Source organism: Mya arenaria, chromosome 1, assembly GCF_026914265.1.
Source record: "Mya arenaria isolate MELC-2E11 chromosome 1, ASM2691426v1".
NCBI classification, from domain to species: Eukaryota; Metazoa; Mollusca; class Bivalvia; order Myida; family Myidae; genus Mya; species Mya arenaria.
In genome coordinates, this window is record NC_069122.1 from 45,998,085 (window position 1) to 46,011,942 (window position 13,858).

At 35.5% G+C, this 13,858-nt stretch overlaps 1 protein-coding gene across 1 annotated transcript; it reads right to left on the reverse strand.

Annotated features, from left to right (window-relative positions):
• Positions 1 to 6,958: 6,958 nt before the first annotated feature.
• Positions 6,959 to 9,576, reverse strand: LOC128208762 (A disintegrin and metalloproteinase with thrombospondin motifs 4-like). Its single transcript, XM_052912379.1, has one exon. It carries the CDS (start codon positions 9,560 to 9,562, stop codon positions 7,085 to 7,087), a length of 2,478 nt encoding a protein of 825 aa, XP_052768339.1. The 5' UTR covers positions 9,563 to 9,576; the 3' UTR covers positions 6,959 to 7,084.
• Between the last annotated feature and the right edge of the window lie 4,282 nt (positions 9,577 to 13,858).

The following is a 13,858-nucleotide window of genomic DNA, read 5'->3' on the forward strand; positions in this document are numbered from 1 at the left end:
GATTGTAACCGTGTATTTATTACCAGAAAGCGCAAAAAAAATAAATGATTGGTGAAGCCTAAAAGATTTACCGTTGTTTACTACAGTCCCATAAGGTAGAAATACCGTATTTTATGCGTATTTCTTTCAAATTCAACTCGGAATCCTTCATGAACCATTGTTTTCGACATGTATTCATCCTTTTTTGAATGTTAAAACAATGTTATTAATAGTGGTAAATCATTTTGGGAGTACAACAACAACAACAACAACAACAAGTACCTTTATTTGCCATGGTAACATTTGTTACAACAGACTATAAAGTTTAATAAAGCATCGGTAAACAAGTGTAAGAATGCATCTTTAAGGGAGAATCTATATCACAAAACAAATATGCCGGGAACATAAATCATAGCTCTCTTTTTAACAATACATTCGGCCAGAATGTATAATGATTCGTACATTAATCACAATGTAGTTCTGTTATCAAACTGAGATTGTATTGAATGCGTGTGTCGGCAAAAGGAACCAATGTCTTGCGCAATTTTGAATATAAACCAAGATGTAAACACAAAATATTGCATAAAGGTTGAGAGTTGAACTACACATTAACGCTTTTTGATTATTGTTTATCGACTCCAATGTTTTTCATTAAAGCCTTCCTTACGGAAACTGTCAATTTAAAGGTTACTAGTATCTTAATTAGATTTAAATGCAAATAAGGAAGTCGTGAAAGAAAACAAATATTGTAATAGCTAGATTGCATCTGGGCAATGATATCTTCAATATGTCGGCTTTTACTTTTCAAAAAATAAACCAATGAAAAATTACAAAAGCACGGACTTCTTTTCTACACAAATGTCGTGTTACAAGTCATGTCAATATTTGTTTATTGTCGGATATTATGTAACATTTAAAACACAAGATATATATAGCTTTTTACCGACATGAGCTGAAAAGCAATACCACAGAATGGTTTCTAGTTTATGAAAATCAATTAAACAACAAAAACACTGTCCTAAATAATAATGTTAAAGTAAGGTGTAAACCTTAAATAGATTCAATTTTGTTACAGGTTTACTTCATCGGTAGTGAATGGAATGCGGTAACATATAAAGGATATTTTGTTGTTGTTTTTTGTTTCAGTAATAGCTCGTAATATATTTCACCGAGTATGCACCAAAGCTATATTTCATGAGTGGCTTGGTTACAAGTGAAATTTTTGCTTTTGGTTTTCACGAGGAGTAATATATTGAGACAAGTTCTTTTCTTTTAACATAATGCCTTAAAAGGATATAAAAAAATAAATTTTGCTTTCAACAAAAGTTCGCCAAATTTATTTGAAAATAACGTCACTTCGGAAATAACGCCCAGTGCGCGCCGACGTTTGATGTTGAATTGAGAGCGGTCTAAAATTTCAAAACAGTGAAAAAATTCAAAATGTTAATTCACAGTTTAAAACAAGAAAATATATAGATGTATTTATATATATAGTAGTAATTTAAACACGTATTGCCGTGGTTGGTGGCGTTGCTGCGTAGCGTACACACCGTCAATATTGATAACGACATTAGTTCATGCTATGTGTAGGTTGAAAACATTAACGAGATAGCTCTCTTTATTCATCCTTTGCAGAAATGTTGAACCCAAATACCTTGAAACAATATATATATATATATATATATATATATATATATATATATATATATATATATATATATATATATATATATATATATATATATATATATATCTGATCATTTTAATTCCGTTAAGTAGAATTAATACTTAGATATCGAGTAAAATTACAACATAAAGACTTTACCTTTATTGAAAATGGCTTTCCTTTTCTTTTAAGTGATTTACATCACTTTCGATTAGATGGCGCCATAATGTCTGATATGTTTGTTGCTGTTAAAATTCAAAAGTGGCCCATTGAGTGGTTTTAGGAATGTATTTCATGAAACCAAGAAATTATATCACGTTTTTCTTTTATGATTTAGATGAAAATTAACAGCTTTATTCCCATAAATCTTTATTATGAAAGGCTCTTTCTTCGAACAATTATCCAAAGGACTGCTTAATGGCTTTGTATTGTAGATGGGTATCTCATATGATGTTCATGAACAGTAAATACGATTGCGTAGTTTTATCCTGTTTGTCAGACCTATATTTCCTAACAACCATTGCACTCCAAAACATAAACAATATTTTAACAGTACATTTATTTCACTCGACTGACGTCCATAGAAATTTATTTATAATTTTCTTCAACCGGCAGACCTTCACCTTTTGATATATAAAATAGCCGTTAAAACATTGGCCGTTTATGTATTTGGACTATAGACCCGAGGATCAGAATGTAGGCAGATGTTGAAACTCTTCTGAAATCATATTCGGAGATCTGTTAAAGACGACAGTCTTCAAGAAGGGAGGTAATTGTGAAATGCCATTAAACAAGGAGATCCATACGGGTATTTGTTTTATCTTTGCCCGTGGGCAAGATAATAAGTATCTTCCATGGCCGAGAGTGTAAGATAGGTTCATTCCGACCCTCGCGCAGGGTGTTTTGCGGAAACTCGGTAAACCCTTACACGAGCGGCTATGGAAGATACTTATTATCCCACCCCAGTTAAACAAAATTAAGTAAAAATGTATGTATTTGCCGGAACTCTTTTGTGCTAAGTGAAAATAACTGCGTATGGATATGCAATAATTCGTGGTTGTCATGGATATTCGCGCAGTGATTCAGAGTAAGTAAATGGTCTGATCGGTCTTTAAATAGTTCTAAGAAAAGTGAAGCTTTATTTCTTGAAAGGTGCGTGAAAACTGTTTTCTGGTGACATTTGAAGCGATAAATAATTAACTCGCGTTCTAAATATTGCCACCAGACAAGGTTTCCATGATGCGTTACGGACAACAGTCTTCAACAAGGGAGGTAATTACAATGTGGAGACCATTAAAAGAAGTTCCATACGGGCAGTTTATCTTCGCCCGTGGGCAAGATAAGAATTTCTAGCATGGTTAAATTAATGGATCTACTTATCTAAGGTGGGAGAAAAGAATTTCCAGCATTGGTTAAGTTTTTAGATCTACTTATCTGAGGTGGGAGAAAAGTATTTCTTGTAAACCGGATAGGCATTTCCGTTGAATTCAGTCGTAATGGCAAATCCCATCTGGCACACCCCGTTCCAAATGAGTCACGTGCAACACGCGCTACCTCTCATTTCGGTTATTGTTTTGTTTATTTACATGTTACTGACCGTGCAAGGCGGTTCCTAACAATCCTTGATAAACACACCTATTTTTATGTAGTTTATATGTACTGTGTTGTTTTTGGAGTTTTGTGCTGGTGTTCCATGTTTCTGGTTTGTGATTGTTTCTTTTTTGTGTTCGTTGTTTTTGGCGTTCACCCTGTGCCATTAAACGGGGTTCATGTTTAAACTTTCGGTTACTGATCTTGTTTCTGTACTTTTTCATATAAATTATGAACAAAATACGCTATGCCGTTTCAATAAAGCGCAATTAAATATATAACTATCCAGGTCCTTCATGTATTAATGAAAACAAAAGTGGTAAAAAACGCGATGTTTATAGGTTCTACTTGATGTAAACAGTGTTAAAAAGTACTACGCGCCATAACGTCAGTCAACAGGGTCGCAAGCGCTTTTTATGGAACCTATGTTATTTTTTTTATACAAAATGATACTTCAAAGTATGCAAAAACAAATAGCAATCATAATTGTATTCGTCCCAAATTAGAAAAATCCAATTCATTATGGAGTGCTGCTTTGACACGTTAATTATTGCTTTTTAATCGACAAGACTCATCGCGCATTCTGTGAAATAACACTGGATAAACTGATTTCGCTATTCACCTAACTTCACGTAGGCATTTGATACAATTTGGAAAGGTGGATGCCATTTTAAAGAATTTACCATATTTCTTATTTTAATCAGACCTTAATTACCTGAACGCGTCGTTAATTAAAGATGCTTTTGTTGATGTTCTGCTTTCAAACATTCTGCTTTGCACGTTTAACTGATATAGGGCATTCTGGTTGAGCTTTACATAGTTTACGATTTATTAGACTTTTAGATTATGGTGTAGTTATTATGAGTTTAATTTTGTCCAAAAGTAAATCAGTATTGCATTCTAGTATGCATTAATTTTAAAACAAGGCTTATGACACAACCAGTTCGCAAGATACCGGTTTAACACAACTATTTAACAAGAGGGCCATGATGGCCCTATATCGCTCACCTGAGTAAAAGAGTTTAACATTTGTCATTAATATAGCTTGATATTTGTTCTCAAAGAATATTGAAAAACATACTAGTCAAACATGTTGCCTGGATAATCACTGACAGGACTTGTCACAGTTGCCTGCACGCTGACAGGACTTGTCACAATTTCCTGCACACTGACAAGACTTGGTGTTTGACTGCACACTGACAGGATTTTGTTCAGTTGCCTGCACACTGACAAGGCTTGATGATTGACTGCACACTAACAAAATTCAATTCTCATACATGCATACTGACAGGGCTTTGTTCAGTTGTCTGCACACTGACAGGACTTGATAATTGGCTGCACTTGGTACAGATACCTGCACACTGACAGGACTTTTTCAGTTGCCTGCACACAATTGTTGACTGATGGACTGACTGACTGACGGACGGACGGACGGACGCCGAACAAGGACCGGTCACAATAGCTCACATTGAGCACTTCATGCTCTGGTGAGCTAAAACAATGCTATTAAATTTTCAACCCCAAAAAATGTACAAATGCCAAGCAAGGCCTTATTGTGAATAAATATTGCATAAAGAAATGCCAAAACGTTAGAGTATGTATGTGACCACGTATGTATAAATATCGTTTCCGTTCTAGCATTTTTAGTTTTGGAGAGACATAACCATTTTCGAGAGACATTCCCCTCTTCGATGTTTTGCCTCTTTTCGAGAGACATACTCCTTTTCGACAGATATTCCCCTTTACGAGAGATATTGCCCATTTCGAGAGACATTCCCCTTTTGATGTGTTGCCTCTTTTCGAGAGTCGTACTACTTTTCGAGAGGCATTCCCCTTTTCAAGAGACATTCCTCTTTCCGATAGACATACCCGTTTTTTTAATAGATATTCCCCTTTTTGGGAGACATACCCCTTTTTGGTAGATATTCCCCTTTTCGGGAGACATGCCCCTCACAATTAGATATTCCCCATGCGGAGGACATTCGCTTTTTGTTTCGATTGCAGATTATTATTCATAGAAAAAGTACGTTTTTATAACGTGCAGCGAATCAATGGAGTTCTGATGTATGTACAGTTAGTATATCAAAAGGCAATTTATTAAAAATCAGTTTACTAAAAATATTCAATTTTACATCATCTAACATAAATTGCAATAAATCCATCATCCAAAATCAAATAAAACAGTAATGCATAATTAGCGACAATAATAATAATACACTCAAAAGAGAGCCATTCACACGAACCTATATCGAGCACAATCATCATAATTATTAAATGTAAGAAATACAAGAACGAACCAAATCATAACCAAACTATTCCGACAAGATATGTAAGAATATAACAAAAACAAGTACACCAAAGATCATTTGTAGTTACAAACACCAATCGTATTAGACTAAAGCGGCAAATTTCTAAAGCATTATTAAGCATTACAATATTACTGCTGACAAGTATTAACATGGAAATGAGTACCGCATAAGGTTATTTTGTACAAACTAGTTTTATATGATAATTTTCAATTCTTTTTTTATACAAATGTTCAAATAAAGCTGTTTTATTTAAAAGAGCTTCTTTACAAAAGTAGAACAGAACCGAACATAGATAATGGATATTTATTTAAAACATAAAATTTGCCATAATTATTTTGAATACTTTAAATAATAGTCGTACCATATTGAAACGTGGTTTCCTTTTATTTTCATTTATTTTCCTATTAGAAAGGTTACTAGTTACTTACCAATTGTAATTTACAGCGATATTTCAATATACTCTCTTTACTTATTGCATTATAAGTGCGAATATATGGTACGAAACATCTAGTTGGTTTCCCTCGTTGTGTATAATTTCAATAACTCGGGTGGTTGGTGCGGTAACGATTCATAGTTGTATGCCAATAAAAGTTAATTCAAGTATGTACCTCCAACATAAACCTGTTTAATATTACGTGTGAGTAATCACATATGTTATGGCAACATTCAATAAAAATAGTTTTCACGCAAAACAAATTAACAGTTAGGAAGCTTACTGAAATTACAAAATAGCTGATTATAGTGTCATTGAATAAACGAATTCACAATCAAACAAGTAGCATCTGGCTAAAACGTTAAGCTAACATCAATGAACGAGATTCAAGCAACAAAAACGTCCACACTGTTTGCTCATCCAACTTTGGTGTCTGCTGTCAGTACATGCGTCAGGATCGAACATATCAGTGCAGTTGGTTTGATCAGGTTCAAACGTGCAGGAGGAGCATTTCAAGCGACAGTTGCTTGCGGCCCAGTTCGAATACCTTCCCTTGCAAAGATCGTCCCATTTTCCAAAGTTCCCGTACTCTAAACATAAAGAGTTGTCTTCCTTCACACAAACGCCGCATGATTTTCTGCAATTCTGTTCAGCCCAATGAGAGTACGTGCCATGGCAAATATCGTCACCATACTTAAACTTACAAAACGCAGTGTCATCAACACAAGTTGTACTTTTCATACAAGGTGCGTGATTGCAGCTCACTATGTCAGATGGTTTCTTCTCCTCGTCACATTGGTCAATGGATAACTCAAGAAGTGTATCGGCTTCGACGCAAATGATAGTTCTATTCTTAAAACCTTCGCTGCATGTCTTTGAGCACGATGACTCGTGTTTTATATGCCATTTCCAGCATCTTCCAAGATCGCAAGACATTTGATCCTCAGGTCTTCTTTCACTGGCACACAAAACGTCCGGCACAACGTAATGTACTCCGTCTCGGAATTGCAAACAATTAATATCCCTCGTCTTTAGTCCATGGCCACATGTTATCGAGCATTCACTCCAGTTTCCAGTTGACCATCTGTATGGACAGGGGTGCTCATTTCAAGGGGTAGGTTCTTCATTTGGTTTTGTGCGGATGTCACAGAGGTAATCTTCCGCTTTAATATTAAACATAAAACCATCCATGCACGTAACGTTGTGTGGGCGCAGACCCCCACCACAAGATCGTGAACACATGCTTTTGCGCTCGCCCCAGTAGTATCTGGAAATAACATCATAATCCGTAACATGAAAATTTACGCTAACAGAAAAGCCTCTGCTATGATTCGCTGAAGACCTGGCCTGTGCAACTATTAGGAAATTGTCCAATAAGGGTCCGTTGATTCTGATGGATTCAGGATATGACATGTATATTAGTCGTACTCCGTGTGTATCAATTAAAGTCTCATTCTGTGCGTTTCCTACATCAAACAAAGTGATATTATTAACTTTGATGCCAAGGTAAACATCGGTGTTATTTTGTTCTATCACAACGTCGGTGCTGCCCTGTGGCACAATTGTTACTGCCTGAAACCCATTTTGGAAGCTTGTAAGATTATGTGCGACAGTAAATATTACTTGACGGCAGGTCTTACCATTTCCATTACACACTCCACAGGAATCGTAACTATAATTTGACCCCAATAAACCATCGCAACCAAACGATCTACAGACACCTGATATGCACCTACTAAGTGGGTTAAGGTTCATGTGGGTACACATCCGGCCATCAGGATATGTTAGTTTTACAGCATAATTTGGTTTGTCAGAATTATTCGTTTTGCAAACGTATTTACAGCCTTCATCACCCATCCTTTGAGGATCGTTTTGGTCCATGTGCCATTGCCCTTTGGCAGAATACGGAAGTGCCTTGTTAAATTTCTGACATAAGTCTTGTACTGCCGGTGAATAATTACAAGGAACGACGTTGCAAATTTTAGCAATGAAGCTTGGACCGGAACATTCCCGCCCACCGTACTGTGGCACTGGATTATAACAATATCGGTACTTAAGTTTGACACCACCTCCGCATGTTGCCGTACATGAAGTAAAGCTGTCTTCATATTTTGACCAACCACCATCAATTGGTGCAGTGTTGAACGTTTCATTCATGTGGGCACACGACCCTCTGAAGCACCAAGATCTCGTGTTGTTGCAGTCAGTGCCATCCATAACGGGCTGAGATGAACATGAACCGGCACCGTTGACATGACAACACAGATTTTTACATGGATGGTCCCTTGTTGATATTATCGATTTTGCGCTTTTATCAAACAATAACTGACATTGGTCATTTGCCGTATATATCATGCCTGGTAGTTTGTTGTCTCGTTTAAATGTTCCGGAATGTCTGCCTGGATTGTTCCTTAAACAACTTAAACGTGGAAGTGCTTCGTGCAGTTGTGAGGCACTGCAATCCGACCAAGTAAATCCTTCTATACCACTTTGTCCGCTTGGTGACATAATATGAGGTGAACAAGTATTGTTCCCACTGCCGTCATGGCTCATACCAAGCAAGTGGCCAATTTTATGCGCTAAATTGATTCCAAACACTGGACCCGTGTCTTTCACGATACCACACTTTCTTGCTTTATCACAAGCACCACCCAAATTAGCCAGACCGGTAGTTGAGCGGACGCCTCTGTATTCTATATCTAGCCTAGTTAGCATCATAGTAATATCTGTGGTTTGCAAGGTTGGATGCCTGCTTTGGAATTTACACATGCTGGCTAACGTTTTACTAACGTTTGCTGAGTTATCCACATCAAATCCATTGTTAGACTTGAATATTACCAACTCCTTCAAAAACAGCTCAATGCCGGTACCTATTGATGGATCAGCGTACAGTTTCGAGGCAATATTGAACCCGGTGAAAACGTAATTTATTATTTTGTCACGATGATATTTGTACATAGTAGGTTCAACTATTACCCCAGTTTCAATAAATCTTCTTGGCACATCTCTCTTCTTTGGCGGAAGTACCACGTGTGTCCAAACAGGCGACCCGTCCGTCTTGCATACATATTTTTCACTCTGGTAACGATAGACGATATGATTAGCAACATAGGAAGAATTGCGCTCGTTGACAAATGGATGTATAACCAAACTTGTGTTTCCATAACTGATCAGTCCTCTTAAACCACCGCATACATTAGCCGCCACCCAGGAGTCGTTATGGACATTTGTACTTCCGGTGTAGAAACAATCAATATTATAATCGGAGCATGGCCGAACTGTTGTGGTGCCATTTTCATCGATTTCACGTATAATGCAATCGTCCGTGAACATATCCGTGTTAGGCCGTAAATTCAGAAGGAACGTTTCATTATCAATTTTCATTTGATACAAGCGTCTCGGTGGGCGTTTTCGAAATTGTTTTACGTCAGACATACTTTCAATATTTAACTCTTCCACGGAGATGTGCCTGAAGTCTGGCATTAGATGCGTAGAGTTTGTTCCAAAGATATTAATACGCTGGTGAATATCAAGGATATCAATAATATGGAATCCACTTGTAGTACAGATGAGTACAAAACACATCCATATATGGTCTGTTAGAGATCCCATTTTGGTTTTGGCGTGAGCGATCCCGATCGTTGGAATATATATACCTCTGCAGAGGCTTGTGACATTGGCTAAATGACAATGAGTATTATTTAACATGTCCGTGTTGCGACAAAACAAACATGCCGGGAACAAAAATTGACGCTCACTTTATAAATTGGCATACGGCAAAAAATTAGTGTAATTTATTTGATTGGTTCTCTTTGAACATTATCGCAATGTATACGCGGTGCATTTACACAATTAGATTGCATTTAATGAATGCGGCGGCAAATAGAAGGCATGATTTCGAAATGTTGAAAATAAGCCATATTGTAAGAGTTTTGTATCATGATGAGGTTGAGAGGTGAAATAAACATTGAAGGAAATTGAACTTGAGTTTATCGACTACAGTGTTTACCACTTAAATCCATTACTCAGAAACGTTTAATCCAAATGTTATCACAATTTGGTTTAAATCAAACGAAGTGACAATTAAAAGAAAATACATTATTGTACCAGTTTGCGTTGATCTTTGTAACGTTATCTTAATTGAACATGTTATTTCTGTTCAAATGACATACGGAAAGGTCGTAGCCATTAATTAATTACAAAATCACCGAATTCTTTTCAACATTATTTGGAGTTGAATATATCAGCAAAGAACCAAGACCACAGGACGATGACAATTGTTTGTATGAAGTCCATTAAGCAATGTGATCAATGTCCGAGATAGCACCGTAAGGGCCAAGGCAAATGTATTATATATTATTTCAAACGATTAAAAACATCAAATGGGCTTATCCTATTGAACCGGTTTAGTTTCATGCTCAATGAACCATTAACAAATTGACGTCGTTGCTACATTACGTACTCACTGTAAAAAAGATGACATCGTTAATGTTTGTTAAGTTTAGGTTGAAAAACGTTTATTTTTGGACAACTCAGCTGAAACGTCGTTTGAGTGGAGCTTGTAGAATGGAGATATGTAGTATATCTTACGAGTCGACATATACTATTCAATTTTTCAGGAAATTGGTTAAAATCGGCTTACATAGAGAAAACATATTTTTAATCGGCATTTTACAGTTTTGGTACAGTATGTTTCTTTTTGTTTTGTTCAGTTAACCATTTTAAAGAAATTTAAGTAACTGTTTGTATAGGAACAAAAAGAGTAATGATAGAAGCACAAAAGGGTAATGATAGAAGCACAAAAGAGTAATGATAGAAGCACAAAAGAGTAATGATATAAGCACAAAAGAGTAATGATATAAGCACAATATCATAATTACAGAGTTTGCGATAGCAAAATATAACAATGACATATTTAACGGTGTCTCATATCTAACTACTTTAACTCTTTGAATTTTAAATGATTTTCTGAACATCCTTTTGATATGAAAACTCTGTTTGGTTTGGTTGCAATCATAGTTTATACTGAAAAGCGATTTGCTATCCGTAATTACAATTATGTTTTATATAATCAGAGCATTTGTACACACATTTTGCAAAAACTATGAAATGTACAATATATATCTCAATGACCATTTTCATCTTTGCACTATGAAAGATCCAAAACACCGTCCTTTTCTTCTGTATGTCAAACATTGTCAACATGAGTGTGACAGTGACCCTACAAAGTTTTCAGAAAATAAATCAGCAAATGAGATGACCACACAGCAAGGATTTAAAACTAGATACACCTTCAAGGAAATGGAACAAGCAACATTTAAACCACCATCTTCTGTTAAATATATAAGACTTGGATCGCAAGCAAATAGCTAATAGTCAAAGTCAAATCAAAGTCAAACAACGTTTATTCTCTCATACCATAATATATGGCAATTGAGGTATATACAATGAACATCAATGACATGGCGGCAGATACATGTTTAAATTTAGAATAAAATACCCAACATGGGTATCGGAGAGTCATGAATTTTAACACACACAAACATACACACATTACATATATTTTTGAATGTGTATTACTGCAATTTCTAACAAAAAGTCACTTGTGGAATCAAGTACTATATTTTCTATTCCTATATGCATTCATTTGTATCGTATCACATACACATAGACGCAAAGTAATAAAGCTCATCATCTTCCGTAGAAAGCAGTTAAAGATGCACTATTACTCCCAATTAAGATTTAACACATTCCATACAATTGTTTTAATATACCAAAAAGGATGAACAAATATCGAAAACAATGATGCTTATGAAGGAAACCGAGGTTAATTTAAAAGAAATGTATATGTATTACTACCTTATCAGACCATGGAAGATCGCAGTTAAAATTTGAGCATTCATCAATAATTTCATATATTTTGCGTTTTCACCTTTTAAATACACGGTTATAATATTGTTAATAGTAATTAATATTTTCCATAAATGTATTATTTAGTAAGTAGTTGAAGGTGTATCACTCAAATTTATGTTTGTTTACATGTGTATGTATTGATTTTGAATAAGAGTGTCACTTTAAATATATTTTATTTGGTTGTCTTTGAAAAGATGAGAACATGCATCGATATATATATAATTATGGAGGGAGAAGAAAAGTAAAATGTGTCTTACATTTAACAGATGATTTTTTAGTCATGATCTTCATTCACTGGCTTGTCTGCACGTAAGCAATTTAGGCCTCGGTATGCACATAATTTTCCAAAATGGTATTTTTAAAAAGTAAAAAAAAAAAAAAAAAAAACATAAACAACTTTTACGGACGTTTTCTTAATTCCAAGATACAGAGGAACCAGATGTGCTTGCCAATGTTCACCAAATGGAAGAAATACCGCGTGTTAGACGCTGAAGGTATTCATTACGTGTGAAGTTTGAGCAAACTACTTCACGAGTTTATCTACTGGCCTCATGTGGATGCAAAATTTACCGCTTAGCTTAGGCTATAACCTATTGTAGGCGGCGCAATTGATGTCACCGCTTACGAGATGGTAGGTCAAGGACGAGTTAAGGCGCTATACAACGCAAGTTGCGGGGCATTACGAGATGGTAGGTCATGGACGAGATAAGGCGCTGTACAACGCAAGTGGCGGAGCATGGGGAGGAACGAAGGTGGATGATGCATTTCTGGACTAACTTACAATAACAGGTAGACATCACGTGAAAAAATACATTTTGAAATTTTATACTGCATAACTTTACAAACAAACCCATTAAATATGTTCATATAATAGTTATTTTTATCCTCAAAGCTCTTGATAACACTTCCTCTCGTTCAGGGCAGTGTAGGAGATACACTAAAATGTCCGCAAATCTCAGTATCTACTACAACTGATCATGTTGCCGATTTGCCGAGAAAATATGCTGAAAAAATAAAAAAAAAGCTATTGTAATAGTCGGTGGATTTTCAGAATCACCAGTACTTCAGCACAGCATTCGGAGCAGTGTTTCATCGTTGAAAGTCATGGTTCCGGATAAAGGAGGACTATTCATTTTGAAAGTGGCGGTTAAATTTGGTGTTAGCCCAAAATACACTACCGAGAGAATAAGTAAATATACATACGGGGTAAATGCACGATGTCCTTTTAATGAAAGCATACATCCTTTATGGAACAAAGTTATTGGGGAAGATTGTTTTGCCAATTCGATGAGTTTTTTTCTCAAAACACGTCGAAGCAGGACATGCATTAACACTTAGTGAAACTCGCGAATAGAGTTATAGTGCTTCGAATAGCGATCTAACAACTGTCGGTTTCTCCATTTATGCAACAAAGGAGAAAAACATCTGTGTTGGTATCCGATAGCGGTTGTTTTAAATTCGTGAAAATCTCGTTCAAATGTAATTTGGTGATAAAGAAAATGAGCTGAAGGGAACACACTCTTGGAATGCAGTCGAAGTTCTAGGAGACTTCATGTCATGGATATGAAAAATGATTTATTTAGCTTGAATCAATCATTTCCAACACTTAAACGTATAAACGAGATGCATTCAAAAATACATAGAATTTCTCAATTCCTTTTAAAACTGTTCAATTAGCAAACAAAATAACCTTTTTGATGTTATGATGATTGATTTATCAGTAAAATGCCGAGACGAAACACGAAACTAAATGGGGTTGTAGGTTAATGTTAAGGTGATTAAACCTTTACATTTATAATGTTACCAATGCTTTGTGGCCATACGCACTCAAGTGCTCTTGTAAAAAGTAAAAACAATTTAAACAAATATATAGCAAGTGAATAATATAAACGAATGACGTTGAATGTGTACATGCTTTTAAAATCACTATTTTTTATATTCTATATACATATAATTTGTTGATCTGTT

Bases quoted from the DNA above. Each gene is read 5' to 3' on its own strand.
- LOC128208762 (XM_052912379.1), bottom strand. From the start codon at position 9,562: ATGTGTTTTGTACTCATCTGTACTACAAGTGGATTCCATATTATTGAT.